This window comes from Ruditapes philippinarum, unplaced genomic scaffold, assembly GCF_026571515.1.
Source record: "Ruditapes philippinarum isolate M1 unplaced genomic scaffold, ASM2657151v2 ctg13843_1_1_1_1, whole genome shotgun sequence".
Lineage (NCBI taxonomy): Eukaryota > Metazoa > Mollusca > Bivalvia > Venerida > Veneridae > Ruditapes > Ruditapes philippinarum.
Window position 1 is genome coordinate 1 of NW_026859839.1, and position 20,861 is coordinate 20,861.

Genomic DNA, 20,861 nt, shown 5'->3' on the forward strand with positions numbered 1-20,861 from the left:
ATTTTGTTTGAAAAATTGCTCAAAAGAATAATTTTTTGAATTATACATGATTAAAGATTCCCGACTTTCTGTGCGTATTTTTACCCTCTTGCCTAAATTTCTGTAACGTGAATTTTGTTATTTGTGCGTAAAATACGCACATATGTGCGTAAATGGGAACACTGAACACTAATAATAATTTTTGAGACGTGGCAAACAGACAAATAGAATATTTAATATATATATGTAAAATGCTAAAATTTAATAAAATGGTTCGAAAGATACGGAGGACGGAAAGGGTACACGCTAATAATAACAGTGGGTGGGTGGGGTATTCTTCTAGAAGGCGAGATAGTGTAGAAGTTGATTAGCTTCTAGAAGGTCTAGAGGATGGATTCTTCTGGTTGTGCCCAATAGTGACGTCAATGTACAAATGATTTACGTTGTTGTAATTATAGTATCTGCGGTTAAACACCTTTATTTATTAAACGTTTTTATTTGTGTTTGATAACAAAAACACTTTGTTTATTCGCGGAAACCGGAAACGGAAAAGTTGATCAAATTTAATGTCATTGTACGTCACGTTTTTATGAAAAACACTCGGAACATCTCGGGCGACTTTAAATAAGTTTACGGAGTTGCCGGAGAAAGCCGACTAGTTACGATTGTAAAAAATCAAAGCACTGAATGGTACTGATGGGGAGGCTATGAGAGAATGTTTCAGACTTACAGTTTCTTTTCTTTTTGCTTAAAATATGCTACAAAATAAAAAGATATGCACATTGGGCTATTTATCCTTACTGTTGTGTTGCAAACCATTCATATATATGGTTAATGAGGTTGACTATTCATTTTGGTTAATATTCCAGAACATTTAATTAAGGTCTACATTCGACTGTTAATCATGCAAATTTTGAAAAACCTAAACTGTCCAATAATAAATGACATACCAGCAAGTATGACGACTGTTCATTATCAGATAACAATAACATTTTACAACTGACGGTTTCCTTATCAAAATATTCTAAGGACTGTTCATCATAAATAATTTTATGTCATTTTAATATTATTGAATGATAATAACAACTGCAAAGTGATGCAACATTTTTTATTGAACATAAGAAAAATTATACACGTTTAGATGTACCATAATTGGAGATCAATAAGATACTGTCTGTGATGAGTATTAATTAACATTCATGCTCTTAAACGGACAGAAGGTTGTCTTCTTCAGAAGCAAATCTCGAATAAAATCACGTTTCAGAAAATTAATCCATTTCATTACTGACGGCGTCGGATAATATTAAAGCTAATATTTCTTGAAAAAAAATACATCTCTGCAAAGCTTATTCAAAAACTGAATCAACCTAAGAGAAAATTGATCAGGAAGTTATATCTTCTTTTTTTACCGCCAACACTCAAACTCACCAACTTATGGTAGTTAAATCGATAGATTTCTACGTGTATTTTTTAAACCTCACTAGCTTGAAATATATTACTGCGGAAAATCTGTTGTTTAACAGGGTGGTGCGGTTATTACGTAGGGTTTTCCCTGTCGACCATTTCCCGCAAATAGATGAGAACATCGAAGCCGTCAGTGCTATGAATGGTGTTATAAATGGCGTGTTTTTGGAAGTGTTTTTTTTGAAACTTCTCCAAATACCTCCAGAGGCGTGCACGTCGCGGAGAAGGCACACGGAAAGGTCATAGTCAAGTCATCATAAGTACCAGAGGTGATTGGTTGACCTGTCGTGACTTACTCTGGATGTTTGGCGCTAATAGATGCCGTTTTTGTTGTCGTCAGTCAGAAAGTTGATGCCTTGACGGTATTGTCGTCTTTTTACCACCAAAGAACGAAGAATGGGCTTCCAGGAAGAATCTGCTTGAAAAAGACGTCCCAGATGCTAATAATCTCGGACATATGGTTATTCCGGCGCCGAGTATAAATAAACTTAAAACACACACACCTTTTTTGAAAAAAAACAACAATACATTTTCTGTAGTAATTTTTCAAGTGTTGTAAAATGAATAAGAAATTTCCTCTTATGCCGCCCATTATTTTTAGAAACACAACCATAAAAGTTCTTTTTTTTTTATTTTTCAAATAAACATTTATCACTTCAGCGCGAGCAAATATCGGTTTCAATTAAAAGTTTCGTAAGATATGTTAATGACTTCCCGATCTCGACTGTAAGTAATTTGTATATGTATGGCGGTTTTTTTTTTTGTTTTTGTTTTTTTGTTTTTGTTTTTTTAATTAAAGCTTCTTTATTCTTTAATATTTTTTATGTATCTCATAATCTGTATTGAAAATTTGAATTTTATTACAAATGGACTATCAAATTATGATGTATGCCCTAGAATTGAATAAACTTTCTTAATTACACAATAACGGGGTCATACTGATCTTTGCGTCTTTCTCTGAAATAATTATTTCCTTGTTAAAACATATGTTTGACCACATAATTTTTCTGTCAATTAACTGTTCACTATTTACTTCGATTTTGTTGTACGGAAACACATGTTTCTTTTTGTGTTTTCTTAATCAATTCGAATCTATAATCAGTTTTAATGGGATCACCGACTAACTACTACTAGGTAGTTAAAACGACTACTAGGTACTTTGGTCATGTTTTTTTATCACAAATATTTGAATGTTTCTATTGGGATTAAAATGAGCATAGTTAACTAAACAACTGTTTGTATAAAATTCCTGACCTGTCCTAATTCTAATTATGAGATTAGTGAATATATAAGACTTTCACTACAAATATTCCTAAACAAAAAGAGCACATGTTAAAATTTATTCCTATACAAATAAAAGATCAGAGTAGGGATCTGTCAATTACCAAAGATACTTTTTATGTTAAAAGTTTGATTAATGAATTATGTAAGATGAAAATATAAGTATTGCTTTTTTTTATTTTGCTAATGTAAAATGTAATATTGTGCTGGAATTTTGTCGGAGGTCCTTAGGGGTTTTGTAGTTAAATAGTTTTTTTTCGGCGAATAATGGTTAAAGAATATAATGTTTTAAAAACTAATATGTTCATCACCATCAGTGAATTTTTTAGTTAAATGTATGCAAAATATTTACTAAACAGCTATATGATTTAGCGGTTTATGAGCGTTTTCCGCGTACAGCCTCCTGGGGTGTAACAAATAAGTTAGTTTTCTTAGTTATCACGCAAGCATGATCATGTCTCTGATGTAAGGTGCGACAGTTTACAATTATTTGTCTTTAAAAAATATTAAGGACTATTAATAGTTTATAACAACAAAAGAACATGCATGATATTGAGAATACGTAGTTGCAACGTTCTAGTTAATGACCCGTCAATAAACAGTTTGGTCGCTGCGTAGTAATTGGAAAATTGTTTATCAAAAATAATAAAGAATATTTGCCACTGAATTAAAGCATTTACTTATAAATTTTCAGTTTATGCTTTTTGTTAAAAAAATATGGATAAAGTTATTATTTTGAAGGGTTTTCATACCAGAACTATTTATTACAGAACGTACGTTTGCCTAAACCTGATTACCGCGGCAGTATGACGTCACGGAGTAGTGATTTAAACAAAAATCAAGAATTTTTCAGAGAATTATTATCTTTACAAATTGCAGATATGAAAATTAAAGAAATGAAAATATTTTTCATATTGTAAATGTCTGTGATGAGTGATGAGTCAGCTAGAAAAAAATCAAGGTACTATTTTTTGACCTGATTACCGCGGCAGTATGACGTCACGGAGTAGTGATTTAAACAAAAATCAAGAATTTTTCAGAGAATTATTATCTTTACAAATTGCAGATATGAAATTAAAGAATGAAAATATTTTCATATTGTAAATGTCCTGTGATGAGTGATGAGTCAGCTTAGAAAAAAATCAAAGGGTACTATTTTTTGACCTGATTACCGCGGCAGTAAGATTTGACAGACAGTTTTATTAACATTGGGGTCGCATAGCTCCCCAATAACCCCAAACGAGCAAGAAAGCCGTGCAGATCAATGAATGTTTTCAAAATATATCTATCATATTACTACTTTAATGTTTATTATGCTATTTTTCCATTCAATGTTTGTTATTATACGTTGAGATACACGTTTCAAATGTCGGTAATTATATCAATTTGAAAAGTATATACTATTACATGGCTTTTAAACTGTACAATACATTAAACGGAGCAAACACTAGCGTGCACACATTTCATATAAGCTAAAATGATATTTTATTTTGTGGGATTTTAATTTTACAAAAGTAAGCAATTGTTTAATAAATGGTATGAAATAACTGGTAAATAAGGATATAGAATAATGAATCCACTGGTAAGTTTTTATTATTTCGGCTTTATAAAAACCAGTAGATATTTAAATGTTAAATTTTACACTCATTTCGACTTTTAATTTCATTTATTTTTAACTTCCTTTTTGTGTGGATGTATTATTATTGTCTAATCTTTTTTTAACTTTGAATGTTTAACTTTATTTTGTGAACCACTATTGATATAAGCACGAATTTAAATTAAAGAAAACTGAAGCCTATATATAAGCGATATGGGTATACTTATGTAAAAACAGATCAGAACATGCCATTTTCGATCATAAGTAAAAGAAAATATGCAGCGCATGACTATAAATAGAAAGAAAAACAGTTATACAAGAACTTGATCTGTTTGAGTTTTTAATGAGACTATTAAGCGCGTGTTTGCTTGTGTAGATAAATCACTGTGGCGATCGTTTTTACAGGCCGCCACCCTCCACCAAATAAGACCGATATTTGTATATTAAATTATGCAGTGCTCACTGTTTTATAAGCAGGAAGTGACTTTATGTGACTTTATTTATTTAATTTTTTTAAATTTATAAACAAAGACTCATGGCCCCTTAAGGGCATAAGAGTGAACAATCAAGCAAAACAAAATAATAATACAAACATGGTATAGAAGTAATAAGTAAATAAGGAAAAAGTGAAGAAGTAAGTTTTACACACGCAACACAAAAAAAACACTACAATGTGTTTTTGTTAACTAAAGACTATGTCGCTTAAAAAAGACTATTAAAATTAAGCATAAAATGGATTGGGAGAAACTCTTCCTGGTCGATAATTTCATTTTCTATACGTTTATTGATTTCTGAGCTACGAGTATTGTTTATTTTACGTAAAGAACATTTATTATTTATGATTATTCCTTCAGCCGTGTAACTTTAAATAATCGGTAAATTACTTGCCCTTGAATTGAATAGGGTTATATCTAATTAATTATAATGCCCCCCCCCCCCCAAAAAGAAAATATTGTACAATATAAACTTTGAAAATTTTCACCGTTAACATTAGCCACAAGAACAGATACACCAGGTTGCACAGTCGCTTTTAATCGCAGTATATTTTACGTTTGTTGTCGTTTCCAGTATACTGGGCCGTGTTTTGACAAAACCAACATAATGGGTTTTGCGACCAGCATAGATCCCAGACCAGCCTGCGGCATCTGCCACAGTCTGATCAGGATCCATGCTGTTCGCTTACAAACCATATAACATGTAGAGAAACTGATAGCGAACAGCATGGGTCCTGATCAGACCTGCGCGGATGTGCAGGCTGGTCTGGATCCATGCTGGTCGCAAACCCATTATGTTGGTTTTGTCATGACACGGCTCAATTATAAAATATCATATTTCTACAAGTGTTTGATTAAATGCGGATTAAACCACAATTTCATTTGTTTTCTTATTACAGGCAGCAACACAACGAGATTTCATTCGTCATCATAATGAGGTATTGTTATGTCATTATTAAGTATTGATATGTCATTATTAAGACTTAGTATTGTTGCCAATCATTTATAATTGAATGCTGCATATGTCTATATCAAATTTCCAAAAAATAACTTACTTAAATATGACAGATTTTAAGCATGAAATTTTAGGCATATAATACGTAGCGACAAAAAAATATGGACACGAGAGGCAAAAACGACAAATGGCAAATGGAGTGGTTTTATTCCGGGGGTGGTGGTGGGAGGAGGGTGGTGGTTGTGTAGATAATATTTGGTAATATGTATATCCTATTGCTTTTCGTATTTTTAAAGGGTGACAATCTTTAAAGAGAAAGACGATAAAAAGAGAAAAAAGTCATGTGAGTCAATGGTCATGCTTCATGCAGTTTATTATTTTTTAGAGGAACGAAAATATTGAAATTGAAGAGCTGGGCAATGTTGTTTAGCAACAGACCAAAGTTAGTGTAGACATGAACACGAATAAGAGTCAAGCAAAAGAACAGACAGTAATTATTTTTCATTATTTTTAACCCAACCCCTTTGCCGACTTAAATATCTGAATATTCTTAGAACCCGCTTGCACCTCACCGTTGTGAGTTCGGATCCCCCACAGACTTTAAACTCTTTGACGTGAAAAAGCTATTAAGCAAGCTAGAACCGGAAGATTCATGTTCCTACTCAAATAAACAACAACAACAAAAAAAAAACAAAAAACAAAAAAACAACAAACAACACAAACCAACAACAATTTATTATTTTATTTCATCTAATTGATGTTTTATCTAAAGAAATAAAATTAAACTTTTGAAGTACATGTAGTTTCCACAGCATCCTATGTATATTTCTACAAAAATCAAAGTTCTACATATACATACAATTATAAAATGTGTTATGAATATTTCGTTTTTTACGTAACAGGTCGTCTTCGTACTGAAAATGTTTGCATTCTCGTAACAGTATTTTTGGCATTACTTATCGGAAACGGCTGTAATTGTTGTTGAGGCCAATAAGGATGATGATCCTAGTGAGTACTTTACAATTTTACTAAACTGATTTTTTTGTAATAGTGTTAAATGATGAAAGCCTCCGTGGTCAAGGGGTTTTAGAGTCGATGACTTCTAATCCAGTTACTTCTCTGGCGTGGGTTCGATCCCCGGGAAGATGCTTTGGTAGTTTAGCGCGGAGGAAGGTAGTCTAGTACTGGTGTAACTCTCCAGGAAACTACCCGCCTATATGACTGAAATACTGTTAAGAAAAGGCGTAAAATGAAACAAACAAACAAACAAACAAATGAAGAAAGCCGAAGATTTAAGTAAGACGCACAAGAGCCTCACATTGGGTAGTGTAAACTATCTTAAAAAATTTACACAAGAGCCCCACATGTGGCTATGTAATCTGGAGGAACCCAAGGTCTTAGTAAGACCACAAAGGAAAACCTCACATGTGGTAGTGCAAACTGAAGGAAACCCAGGGTCTAAATAAGACCACAACGGAACCTCACATATGTCCGTGTAAACTGAAGGAAACCCAAGGGCTACTAATACCACACAGGAAACTCATATGTTGTATAAATGGTATTGTAAAGAGAAGGAAAATCCAAGATCGTAGTAACACCACACAAGAGCCTCACATACTGATGTTCGTTCTTGTGGTTGATAAATTGCAAAACAGATTGATTTTCGCTTTTAAAGAATCATATTTTATCAAATTCTTCAAGTTTGACAATAGTAAACTCATGAAACCGATGATAAGTAAAAATGCAATGCATTTTTTTTCAATTATTTCCAATTTTTAAGAATGAAAATTTGATGCTGTCGACATCGATGAAAAGCTGACATTATTGGCTTCTATCCATTTAAATGCGGCAAGAAAATAAACCTAAAATTGACAAAAATGGTCTGCAAATTTAACCCCTGTGTAGACAGTATAAACTTGTGTAATTAATTCAGACATGCAGTGGCTCAGTTTTCAATATATTAGCCGTGTCATGACAAAACCAACATAATGGGTTTGCGACCAGCATGGATCCAGACCAGCCTGCGCATCCGCGCAGTCTGATCAGGATCCATGCTGTTTGCTTACATACCCTATAACAAGTATAGAAACTGATAGCGAACAGCATGGATCCTGATCATACTGCGCGGATGCGCAGGCTGGTCTGGATCCATGCTGGTCGCAAACCCATTATATTGGTTTTGTCGTGACGCGGCTCATATTATTGTTATTTTTGCAGCACCAAGAGGTCAAGTATTAAATGAAGAACCTCAAGGTATGTATAAATATCTTTTTTGTTCGTATGATTTAAATAATCCACGCTAGAGTAAGAATTATTTTATATACCTTGGATAAGAAACTCTAGCTGCAACATAAAGCACACACTGAAACGATACTGCATGTCATAGTTTTTTTATGAGTGAATTCAGAAATATTATCCTTTTCCTGTGGATTTTAGTATACTTAATACATAATTAGTTTTAATTCAATTTTGTAAGAATCTTTATTATAGACTCACTCTTGAGTCCGTTCGTAACACTATTTACGCCAAATAGTTATAAAACATATTTCTGAGTTCTATTTCAAATCTCAGGATTGGCATTGGTCAGTGTACATTCTGGAGAAATTTCTGACTAATCAAATATCTAAACAAGGATATTTCGGATGAATCGCAAATGTATCGGGTAGTATTTAAAGGTCGCCTTCAATACGCTAGTCTGATCGCCATTCTAACGAATGACCATGAAAAATATACAATTTATCGAAATATTGCTGATGAGGTTCAAAATGTAATGATTTTTGAGCCGCGTCACGACAAAACCAACATAGTACGTTTGCGACCAGCATGGATCCAGACCAGCCTGCGCATCCACGCAGTCTGATCAGGATCCATGCTGTTTGCTTACCAACTCTATTACAAGTAGAGAAACTGATAGCGAACAGCATGGATCCTGATCAGATCGCAAACGCAAACAGCAAAAGCTGGTCGCAAATGCACTATGTTGGTTTTGTCATGACGCGGCTCAATTGTTTTTTATTTACAGAGGAATGTCCGGACAAGATAAGTGTCGTACTCGGAGAAACATACTCTATACAATGTACATTCCCCACCAGGTTGACTCCTTCTAACGTAACGGCTATATATAAGAACGTTGCTGGTGCGGTATGTTGATTACATGATTGGAGAATAAAATCCACATTAGCTACCTATGTATACACATATTTATTTCACAACTGTAATCGATGCACTTTCAGCGATTGCACACTTAACTTAAATTCAACCAATGAACATTCAGCGTTATAAAAACACGTAATGTTCAAATAGAAATGGTTATTGGACCAAATCTTATCAATTTAGCGTCGTTTCAATTTCCAGAGTCAAAACGTCCATATCGAATGCATAGCGTACCCCTTAAAGCCCCATTTTCAGAGGCCAAAATAATAATTATATCATACTTCATTCTAGCATGCTAGTTTAAATCCTTATTGTATTAGAAGTATCTAAGTTCTGTAAAAAGGCTGGTGTGGTCATTCATGGTTAACAAAAATACTGATACTATTCGTACACAACTGCAAAAACATATATCAAACTTTGAAGTGCCCATACATACAAAAGTACGGTCCAGAAGAAAAAAGGACAAGAAGACAAACCATTTAAATTCCTTCTTTATAGATATTGAAAACAATGATTTTTTTTTATCGTTTCAGAAAACATCAGATTTCAAGTGTCATATGAAAGTTAATAAAACAACAATCAATGTGCAATGTACATCTGTTAATGCAACTAAGTGTAGTTCCGTTGGCGATGTGGAAATTCGATTATTAGACTCTAAAAATAAAGTGAAGCATACGAGGAAAGTTGGTATAGATATAACAGGTAAATTTATATTGATTTTAAAAAATAAAAATTTGGAACTATTTTTAAAGACATGCCCCCTGGCATATTACTGCGTACATAAATGTATATTAACTGAAACCACTGACTTAAAAAAGTTGTAATATGTTGTCAAGTAAGCAATCATGCCAATTCTGGCTAGATATATATGTAAAAGAAACAGTGAATTTGAGAGAAAAAGCCGTACGTTACCACGATCAAACCGGTGGAAAATTCTCTCGCTTCGAATCTGGTGACGCGCATTTCAGATGGAGTGCGGGACGAAACATCATGAAATAACATCCTGTGCGCCTGATAATTTTTGTAATATCAGACACTTGCATGGTATTCTTAATTTACATAGCAACAGAACGTGTCGTAAAGAGGAATTTTAGTTTCTTTCCAAACTAAAAATAAGATAACGATTAAACGCAAAAAAGTCACAACGCACTTTAGGCGTTTTGGGGGAACTTTTTGTGTTCTTTTTTTGTTTTTCAAGTTTCCTGACAGAGATTTCAGTACCAATAATCCCAGCAGAAATTTAACGAACGGAAAAATGGTTCAAACATCAGGTATTTCATCTAAAGGTGGTGAAAAGTAGAGGGGTATTGGGTTTGAGCCAATTGATTGGGGAAAGTTTGTGGAAAATAAAACAAAGAAAGATATAACTGGTAAAATATATTCTGATATAGATACAGATATTCATGTTCATGAATGCTTCCTTGTCCAACATTTTTACATTTTATATTTTAACAGCGATTATCCGTATAGAATTAACATCGCTTTAATACAAATTCAAAATTGTATGCCTTCGTAACATAAAGACAAATTAGCAGAATGAAAAACTTAATTAAACTTTGCAGGGTCAATATTAGCATTCTAAACGGAAAAAATGGATACCTAGATCACTTTCGACTTTATGCCATTGAATTGATTTTCCCCAATCTATTTTTGGTTATTTCATGGAAAAAAATCCTAAAAAATAAAACATAAAGAAACCATTGCAATAGACTAAAACCTCTTTTTTGTCTGGCTTTGCACAATGTCTTAACTGTACTTAGTCAATATTATGAGAAACAGTTAAAATGCGCGTTTTAAGCATTTTTTCCATATTCTGTTTATACATTTTCAGAAAAAATGAAAAGCTGTACATATTGTTAAAAGGCACTTGTGAAAGTTTACCATAATATATTTCAAATATTTCTACTCAAAGATGAAATTATAAAATTGATTATTTCTTATTAATATGATCACTTTTATGATTATTATTGTAATCATCACGATTATTATTTGAATTCTTCTTCTACCTCTCCCCCCTTCTACTCATCTTTCTTTTTTCTTCTTCTCTTCTTCTTCTTTTACTTTTTCTTCCCTTCCCCTTCTTCTACTTTTTCTTCTTCTCCTTCTTCTGTTTTCTTCTTCGTCTTCTATATTCTTCCTCTTCTCTTCTTCTTCTAATTTTTCTTTATCATTTTTCTGTTTTCTTCTTCTTCTTCTGTTTTCTTTTGCTTCTTCTTTTTTTTCTTCTTTTTTCTTGTTCATCTTCTTCTTTTTCCTCTTTTTTTTCTGCTGAATAATATTTTCCAAGGAAGAATTTATCGACACATGTTTTATAACTCCATAGATGTTACAAATTTCGCTGCTAATTCAAAGAGCGCTTGTTTGTTCTCAACAACGTTATCATTGGTATAACGACGCATGATACTGTTAAAGCTCTTGTATCAGTTTTAATGTGAAATATCATTTAATATTCTTGTTTGTTATTCTTGATTCTTAGATAATATGTCCTGCAAGACGGTGTATTCCGACGACGACGGCTATACTGTATCATGTAACACTAAAGTCTCGAGTGATGTTATCTACCAATATGGTAACGGGTCGGCCCTTTACTGTCTGATAATGCAGGGCACAAAGGAAGTTTACAAACGAGAATTTAGTTTACCAGGTTGTTATGACTACGCAGTACGGAATACTGGTTGGTATTTACAGAATATATACAGTGTAGCTATTTTTCATAGATTGGTGCGATGAGTGATCTTATTCAATTCATTTGCTATTTAAATACGAATAGAGCTAATATTCAGTAACCACATTCTCTTTATTTAAGGAACTTCATTTTACTCAGGTAAAGAATATCATGTTTCAATGGATGATCCGATGTAATATTTTATGTTTTTCCAGCAGCAGAACAACGCAAAGCAATAGGGTAAAATTTAGAAGTCCAGATAAATTGTTCTTGCATATGAGACTGGCGTTTCCGTTAGTTTACCCATGCCGGAAATTTCATCTGGCATGGGGAAGTCAGATAAGCCGCTTGCCATACAATGTCATGCTTATAATATAGAGTTATAATTTCACACGCTGGTGTTATAAAATAGCTAAGGATGTAATTACATAAATTTCCATGGAAAATTGCAAAATTAAGGTAAAGAATTTTAAATATAATGGTTCTGGTAGAATATGCCAGAAAAAATAGCAGGTCCCCTCGGGATGGATATCCCGATTATAACTGCAACATATGACATATATTATTAAGAAAGCTAAGCTTGTAAATACGACGAATGAGAATAAGATACATACCTCCAATTCTTTATAAACTGTACACATTGCTTTCTATTTCAGAGTGTAATTCTAACATGACAAAACTTTTTGACTGCGATGACACAATTTCCGTCACTAATAATTGCACACAAGTTTGTCAAGTAGCAAAGGAGTGTTATTCCTTACGTGTACAGGAATTTCCTACAGCTTCAATTTCCTCTTGTGCAACAGAGTGTCTATTGGACTGGTGTAGGCATCGCAACACTCGCCATATAGACACAAGTGGAGAGCTGTCATTCCAATATTTATGCAATATGGGCTAATGAATTTATTTGCAGTACCAGTATAAGCCATCCAAACCAAAATACAAGTAGTTAGTCATTAACATATGATTATAATGCCATTTTTTCTTTGTTTAACAATATATCATCTAAAATTGAAATCTACTGAAGTTGGACATTACTGGTAATATGTAATTATCAATTAAAATCAAATGCATTCATTATTCAATGTAACACTCAAAATATATATATTTACATTAAGGTATAGCAAATTACTACTCGTATGTTCACATGGTTTTAAAAGAAAATAAGTTATTTTTTAATCACTGATATATGTATTGCATACAACTATTGACATTTTTTTCATGCTGATAGTGTTTAAATGCTTGGATTATATTTGGTTGATACAAAATGTGTTGATCATAATACCGTAGCAGAATGACCAGGAAAACCAAGACAAGTTTTATTATTTTTTTTAAACATTATTTCATTATTCACATTGTTTTGAATAAAGACAAAAAGTCTTATATGCTTTGAATTATTCATTCATGATCGTACTAAGTTGTATATCCATGCCATCAAAGAAAATAGCCTTCCAACACAAATTTTCAAATATGATATCAAAATTGATGCCCACTAAGTAAGTCTTAAGCTTAGCACCATTTGTCAATACTGCTTTAAAATGTGTTCTCCCTTTTACAAAACAATAGAAGAAAAAAAAAACAAATTCAATTAATGAACATACCATAATGCAAATGTCAACAGAAGAACTTCCTGTTTGAACAAGCACGAGAATAATCTTACTTCAATATCTTAAACATCGGTGCATGGAACTATTTCTCGGTTAAAGTGTCACCATGTACTGGTTGATATTCACGGACTCATTATAACTCCGTCCGAAGAGACATTTCGTCCTCAAATTCATTCGAACGAACATTATGCAATTCGCACCAATATTTAAATGGACATATTCTCGGCACATATTGTCTTGAACTTATTTTAAGTTTACCAATCATTTCAATTTTTTTTGTTATCCAATTTATTTTGTTTCGACCAGACATTTCAATCATTGTCGCAACAGATAAACATTTCAGTCTTTCAGACACGTAACAAGAACATGGAGAAAAAATTGATTAGTGCTTCGGATATGCAACTGTAATAGAGAACGATTTTCAATTCAGATCTTGTACATTACCTTTGACTGTTCACATCATTTGGCGGCGTCTTTGATATGCAGTATCAACATTTAACTTGTGGACAATTGATAAACATTGTTGGATGATGGAAAAGGGAATTTTTGCAATGACTTGTTAAGTTCACTAAACATAGATAATGGTTCCCCCATTTTATGCTTTAAAGCAACGCTTTTATCAGGTTATTTAGTTTGTTCACAATGTAATGGTATTAGCTTCATTGGTGGAGGAAGGCCTCAGGTGTGTGGACATTAACTTGCACTTTCTTGTAACGACCATGAATAGTTTCAGTTTTACAGAGTCTGCAGCATTTTCAGTTTTGCCTCAATAATCGTTTTTGTGGGATTCTGTTTTTTCTCTATTTAAATCAAACTTTCTTTCATGACGTTTTTACGTTCCTTAGGGGTTCCCTTTTTCTATTTCGTTTTAAAGCAAATTAAAGTACGAAAATCAACAAATCATGGTATAAGTAAAATAAGTAAAACAAGATTACAGAAAAGCTTCTAACACATAAGTTATAAAAAAAGATCAAATTAAGCAGTGTTTCTTTTTATCTAAATTTTTATTTTATTTAGATATAATGATATAAGGGCATTCAGCATGGAAATAAAGAAAGCAGCAATTAAATGTTCATTCTCATTTTGTATACCAATCATTTCATCATCCCTCTTCCACCATGATCAGTACTAGTATGTTTTAAAAAATGAGAACAAAGATATATAAGGCAAGGCGACGTTCGAGGTTCCCAGAACGCAGCCCCCCGACACAACCAAGCCACAACAGCAGAAAACCCAGAAGGCACGGAACAAAAACGGGAGATGACACAAGGACAGTGAAAGGAAGTGAGGAATATGTTATAAGTGAAATGATAAGGGATGTAGTGATGAACACAAAATGGGGCATGAGGTGGAATGAAAAGAAAATCCTTACTTATTTTAACAAGATATGACATCACAAAACAAACATGTAACAATACACAAAACATACATGTACTTTATGAGCATGTATATGTTTCATTTGTGTAGGTTGGCCGATATACTTAGACTTAACTTTTTTAAAATTTCATTTAGATGTGTTACTTTCTCCTGTTTGTGTTGAAATACTGATACTTCGTGGGTTTTGATTTATAAATAAATATTTCAGGATTTGATTCATATCCGAATAACGCTGCATCAACACTTAATATGTTTTGTAATTCTTGAAATAAATCTCGTGGAAGAGAATTATACGCTTCTAAAAATGCTTCATTTCTATTTAATTTGCGTTTCTCTCGAGGTCCGGGGTCGGCGTTAGCTTTTAGCAATGATTTCTTATACTCATCAATATCAATTTTCGATACATTTGAAAAAGGGTATGGTATATCCTTGCTTATGATTCCCCTTATTTGCAACTTTTTGTATGTCTTGTATAGGGCTTTGTCTTTTGTTGTGCAGTTATCAACATTTTTATCAACATGAAAACCCCAATCGACGGCGTTAAAAATACCATCACGCTCCGTTTCTGAGTCGAAATCCTTAATTTTTATTGTTTTTGACAGATTAAGTTTTTCCAATAAAAACAGAGTTTCGTCTTTGAAATTTTCCATTTTCGCAACATAGTCGTATTTAATTTCACATGGTCTACAGAATTTGTAATTTGAAGAAAAGTGAACATCTGATCTGATACCGGTTTTCAAAGAGTATATATAATATCGGATGAATTCTTCAAATGTGACGTCATCGCCACAGGATAATGCTCCAGACGTGCTGTTTCGTCTGAATTTGTCGACTATGAACCTTCCTAAGTCAAACCAATATGGCGCGTAAGGTAAAAACAGTTTGTCCACGTATCCTGACAGCAGACGCTCGTAAGGATCACGGACAAACATAAACTTTGTTGAAGAAATAAGAGCTTTGTGAATTGTATCAAAAGGCATGTTTTCAGCAGTTTGGTTACCACCATATGCATCCATAGCTTGTGTATCAAACGGATCCGAAACATTTTTAAAGCCATTCAGTATTTGAAACACTCTCTTCCAAAACGTACAGCCGTTCTTTTCAACAAAGCAGTAAACTAGCTTGTATTTCTTGTCGATGATAAGATGACTTTTAATTGCAAAATCTGTGGTCTTTCCTATATGAGATATGTTATCACATCTTTCTTCGATTTTTTGTCTACGCTCAGAAAACAACCTTTCACCGAGATTTCCCGAGACATAGCTCGTTTCCTGTAGTTAAAAATATTTAGTTTAATCATATTTTAGTTTAATTATGTTTTTTAAGTTTTAACATACAAAACAGATTCATGGATGCTTTGCATTGTTCTAAAAGCAAAAGAGTTGGAGGACAAGTTTTAACAAACATATATTCTAACAATGCATTATATTATCTTCCAGGAATGATTATGATTAAAGTACTTAAGTTAACTTCAGAGTCATACAGGGTAACTTATAACAACAAAATATATCTATTTATCATTGGTCTTTAATATAATATGATATTTCGGTCACTGTGGACAGCGCAGCTGTATTTCAGCTGTCCACCAAGCGTATCGATGCGTAAGACTGGTCAATATATAAGATGTATGTACACGGGTATTTGACCATTCAAGGTACTATAGGTTCACTACACACAGACGCCCACCCACCCCGCCCTCGTTTTGAGATTACACTTAAGATTGTATATGTCACATGGACTTTGTAATGTCACAATAATGTTAAAAAATGTATACTTTAAGGCTAATCAACGGTATTGATTAATGTCTATTTAATATGGAAATTATCTTTGTTTTGTCTTTTTCAGAGTAGACAATTTTTTGTTGTCTTTTGATAACGTTGCAAGGATGGATGCTAAGTTTGAGTGAGTTTTGTGGTTCTGACTTTGAGGTAACACATTTGTGTGTATTAAGACATATTATTCCTTACAGTGCACTGGAATTGCACGGAACCACAATTTTTGGAATGTTCGGATCGACGACATGGGACTTTTATATGAGCATATGTTATAATTTTTAAGTGCAGAGACACTCCTCACTAGTTTAAAGTGATTTTTTTTTCAAGTGTCGTCGATGTGTATGAATGTATATTTATTTATTCGATAAATTAAAGTGAACCTGTACTAGCCACTCCTACTTTGTCTTTCTTATTTATATTTTATCCATGTAGGATATTAATTATGGAGTTAAATGATAAATTATTTATGTTTGGCTGAATGAAATGAAAGAAAACATAATACGGATGTTACAACCGTAACGTAGATGTCACGCGGTGTAATACTAACAATAACTGCAAATTGATTATAATGATTTGTGCTCCTTTTGTGCTCTACGTGTTAGAACAAGCGTAAAATTAAAACCAAATCAAAAAGAATCACTTTATTATAAAAATAGTACCTTGTCACATTTAACAGTCGGAAATATGACATCGGCATGGAATTATAACCAAACAATTTTCCAGAAAAAAATGGTGAAATAAAATATTATAAAAAATACAAATATTGGTTGAAAGTCCCGGAACTTACAGAGTAATTAATATGTGATGATTCGCTATGGACACCAAACTTTTCCTTGCAATAAAGCTCATCAGTTGTTCTTACTGGAATAGAAATAGTAGTTTTCACGTATAAAGATATTTTCTCTATCATTCACATTTCAAAGTTTTTTAATGGACTCTTGATAGACCTCTTCGTAAATCCGCTTTATTTTGAAAATAAGGTTTTTATACATTCGCGGAATACAAAATTATAATTTTGTGAATAAAAAATGTTTTACAACCCAATTGTATTAGGGTTAGGGTTAATTACTTTCAACTAATGAGCATATCAATTATTTGATTTTCAAAATGTTACAACACGATTGCTTATTAAAGTAATGAAATATAAATACATTTAATTCCTTCTTAAGCCGGTGAAAAGTGACATGGATGGTAGCTTGTAGTGACTACTGTCATCTACGAAGAAGCTCAATCGAACAATCCTTGTAATTAATTTACCTTTGCTCTAAGATGATCGTTTTGGAGTTTTTTAAGGAGATTTAAGGTTTCCATTTCACTACCCAATCGCATAGATGTCCAATTTAACCATTAAAATTTATCAAATGTATGTAATTAGATGAAAACGAAAATTTTAAAAAAGGATGTAAATGTTTATGTTGCATGTGTTATCAAAAATGTGCATGCACATTTTGCCATACAACAAATAAGTTAGACATTTAAAATAGTCTGGACTCTGTCAATTTTTGTCCACGTATGTTGATGTTTAATATCCTTTGATCTTTTACAAGATATTGTGTATATTGAAATATATTCTGGGACTTCTGGGCGAATTAAGTTTTGATTCAAATTTGCATATTTACTACTTATGGTATATTTCTTCTTTTGTCATCAAACTTGAATTTATATAAAAGCAGACACTTTAACTCGAAACAGCCACCTTAAATTGAATTTAATGGTATCACTGTTTGATCATCACATTTCTATTCCTAGTAAAATACAACTTATAGAAAGGGGAATCAACCTAGACTGGCGAAAACAAAAACCAACTTGCCGAATCGTGATGATTTTAAGATAATGGATGGGTGCAACCTTTCTCATGCCATTAGCTCCTGCGTTTTCAATATCTTATTTTTCACAGTAAGAGGATTTGAAACCAATGATCCCGAAAAACTGATTAACATATCAACTGAAATTGACAAACGTTTTACAGCTTCCACACAACACTTTAAACTTGATGCTAAAAATTCTGGAATACGACGAACAAAGTTGATCCTTTTGAAAACAATTATCTTAGTATTTAAACAACAAACATTTCAACGTAATAAAAATTACGCATGATAAATTTCTTCATAATTCTAGTTATCAAAATTGTATTTATTTCATTTGCAGCATAGAGTAATTTTGTACATGTGTGCAAATATGTATGTACATATTCAACAATGCAAAACTTACCATTCAGATAAACTAGTATTACCAGAGCTAATCCTAGGGAAAAAATAAAGTATCTTCTTCTCATTCTTTCTTTTAATCTTAGAACTATTCTCATATTTAGTTCATTGCTCGGCTTGAATAAATAGTATGCCTGTACTAATCACCGCTAATTTTTTAATGAATGATAAAGATCATAGTCCTGATATAAAGTATTTGTTGCTCTCTCTCTAACAAAGGAATATATAATTATATATGACTCAAATATTAATGTTAATTAGTTATGTCACATGTCACCATGATTACTAGAAATAGTTTGATATCTGATAAGAAATGATATTTACATCACTGCAGCAGATGTGGTTGGTGTGATATTGATACCGGATGTTCCTGTATCTGTATTTATTGCTCTCCTATAAACTTATCTATAAAACTAGCAAACAAACAAAGAAAATTTACATCATGCGAAAAAAAATACTTATTTGCCATAAACATAAGCTATCTTTTGGTTCTTTTGTTATGTTATCAATTTGTATAATTTGAGAGAACTAGTATTTTGCATGGAAGTCAAGGTCAGACACTCACATTGATATTTCCATAGACTTACATTATAAGAAATGGTCCCTAATCCTACCTTAAAATTGAGTTTTCATGCTAAAGAGGTAATTTTTCTAGCAGAATGAAATGCCTGACACATAAAAATGTTCCTGTTATATAGGGGTAGCCAACCAAATTTTTTGCAAAATGACTTCAAAGAGGATTACCCCCCATTTCATTGAAATTTTCTGCTGATCACAGGACTGACATACACTTTTTATAAATGCAAATATCCAAGTCAAAATTATCACAGAGACTCATGAAATATTTCATTTTCTTCAGAAAACAATGTAGTGTTACTTTTTAAATTAGTTTTTATACTTAAAAATACCCCACTTTCATCCAATCACCTCATGTATAAATTGACTCATACGGTTTTCCCTGCACTTTTTTTCAGCCAATCGCTGGCCATGTTACAATGCGATTCCCTGACCTAAAGGGAATATTAAATGTTTAGTATTCTAATATCTAATAATAAATGAAGTTGCATATACAATTACCAATTATATTGATGCATTTTCACCACTCTTAAGTCATTTAAAACTTTGAAGTTCCCTTTTTTCTAACAAGCGCCGTTATGTCGCATTCCGGATATTCTGAAAATGAATGTTAGCATGTGATTTTCATACATAATTCATTATTCTGAAGCCAATTTTGTAACAACTTCCATAAAATCACTCAGATAGCAAAACTACACTGTTCTCATTACAGAAGTGCTTCAAAATACTAATTTTCTAACAAGAGCCATGTCAACATGGCCATCCCCCGCCGAATGTGTTTGCTCATTGGAAGAATGTAGTAGAGCGGAATAATTTCATTTAAAGAGGTCTTTTGGTAATGAAAACTGATGGCTATAGTGATTACAGATTTGAAACCTATGTAAATACTGATGGCTGAAAATAACAATGGGCAATTACTGAAAAATAATGCAGGGTAGGTTATCATTCTTGTGTGCTGCATCCCTCCTCAGTAAAATCTATCCACCTATGAAGTTTCAAGATGATACCTCAAATACTTTTTGAGAAAAAAATTGAATTGAAAAATTAAGTATGAAAAAGAACAAAGGGCAATAACTCAAAAATTATAAAAGGTAGAGTTATCATTCTTGTGCAGTGCACACCTCCTGAGTGAGATCTATGCACCTATGAAGTTTCATTTTGATATCTCAAAGGCTTTTGGAGTTATGCTCTGGACAAAAATTAATTTTGAAAAATAACAAAGGGCAATAACTCAAAAAGAATGCAGGGCAGAGTTATCATTCTTAAGCACTGCACTCCTCCTCAATGAGATCCATCCACCTTTGAAGTTCATACCTCAAATACTTTTTGAGATAAGCTCTGGACAAAATAACATGAAAAAAACAAAGGGCAATAACTCAAAAATTGTAAAGGGAAGAGTTATCATTCTTGCGCACAACATTCCTCCTCAATAAAATCTATCCACCTATGACATTTCATGTTGATATCTCAAACAATTTTTGAGTTATGCTCCACTCAGGTGAAAAATTAGGTATTAAAAATAACAAAGGGCAATAACTCAAAAATTATGAAAGGTAGAGTTATCATTCTTGTGCACTGCACACCTCCTGAGTGAGATCTATGCACCTATGAAGTTTCATGTTAATATCTCATAGGCTTTTGGAGTTATGCTCTGGACAAAAATCAATTTTGAAAAATAACAAAGGGCAATAACTCAAAAATCATGCAAGGTAGAGTTATCATTCTTGTGCA

General features: G+C 32.6%; 1 protein-coding gene and 1 long non-coding RNA gene across 2 annotated transcripts; one reads left to right on the forward strand and one right to left on the reverse strand.

Annotated features, from left to right (window-relative positions):
- Window positions 1–4,022: 4,022 nt before the first annotated feature.
- On the forward strand, window positions 4,023–6,197 carry LOC132758068 (uncharacterized). The gene is made up of 3 exons (XR_009629531.1): window positions 4,023–4,306; window positions 5,715–5,753; window positions 6,156–6,197. It is a non-coding gene; the product is annotated as an uncharacterized LOC132758068 (long non-coding RNA).
- Window positions 6,198–14,698: 8,501 nt separating this feature from the next.
- LOC132758069 (carbohydrate sulfotransferase 11-like) lies at window positions 14,699–18,709 on the reverse strand. The gene is made up of 3 exons (XM_060749583.1): window positions 18,559–18,709; window positions 17,135–17,208; window positions 14,699–15,843 (listed from the first exon to the last, which is right to left on the reverse strand). Exons 1-3 carry the CDS (start codon window positions 18,650–18,652, stop codon window positions 14,713–14,715), a joined length of 1,299 nt encoding a protein of 432 aa, XP_060605566.1. The 5' UTR covers window positions 18,653–18,709; the 3' UTR covers window positions 14,699–14,712.
- Window positions 18,710–20,861: the final 2,152 nt, after the last annotated feature.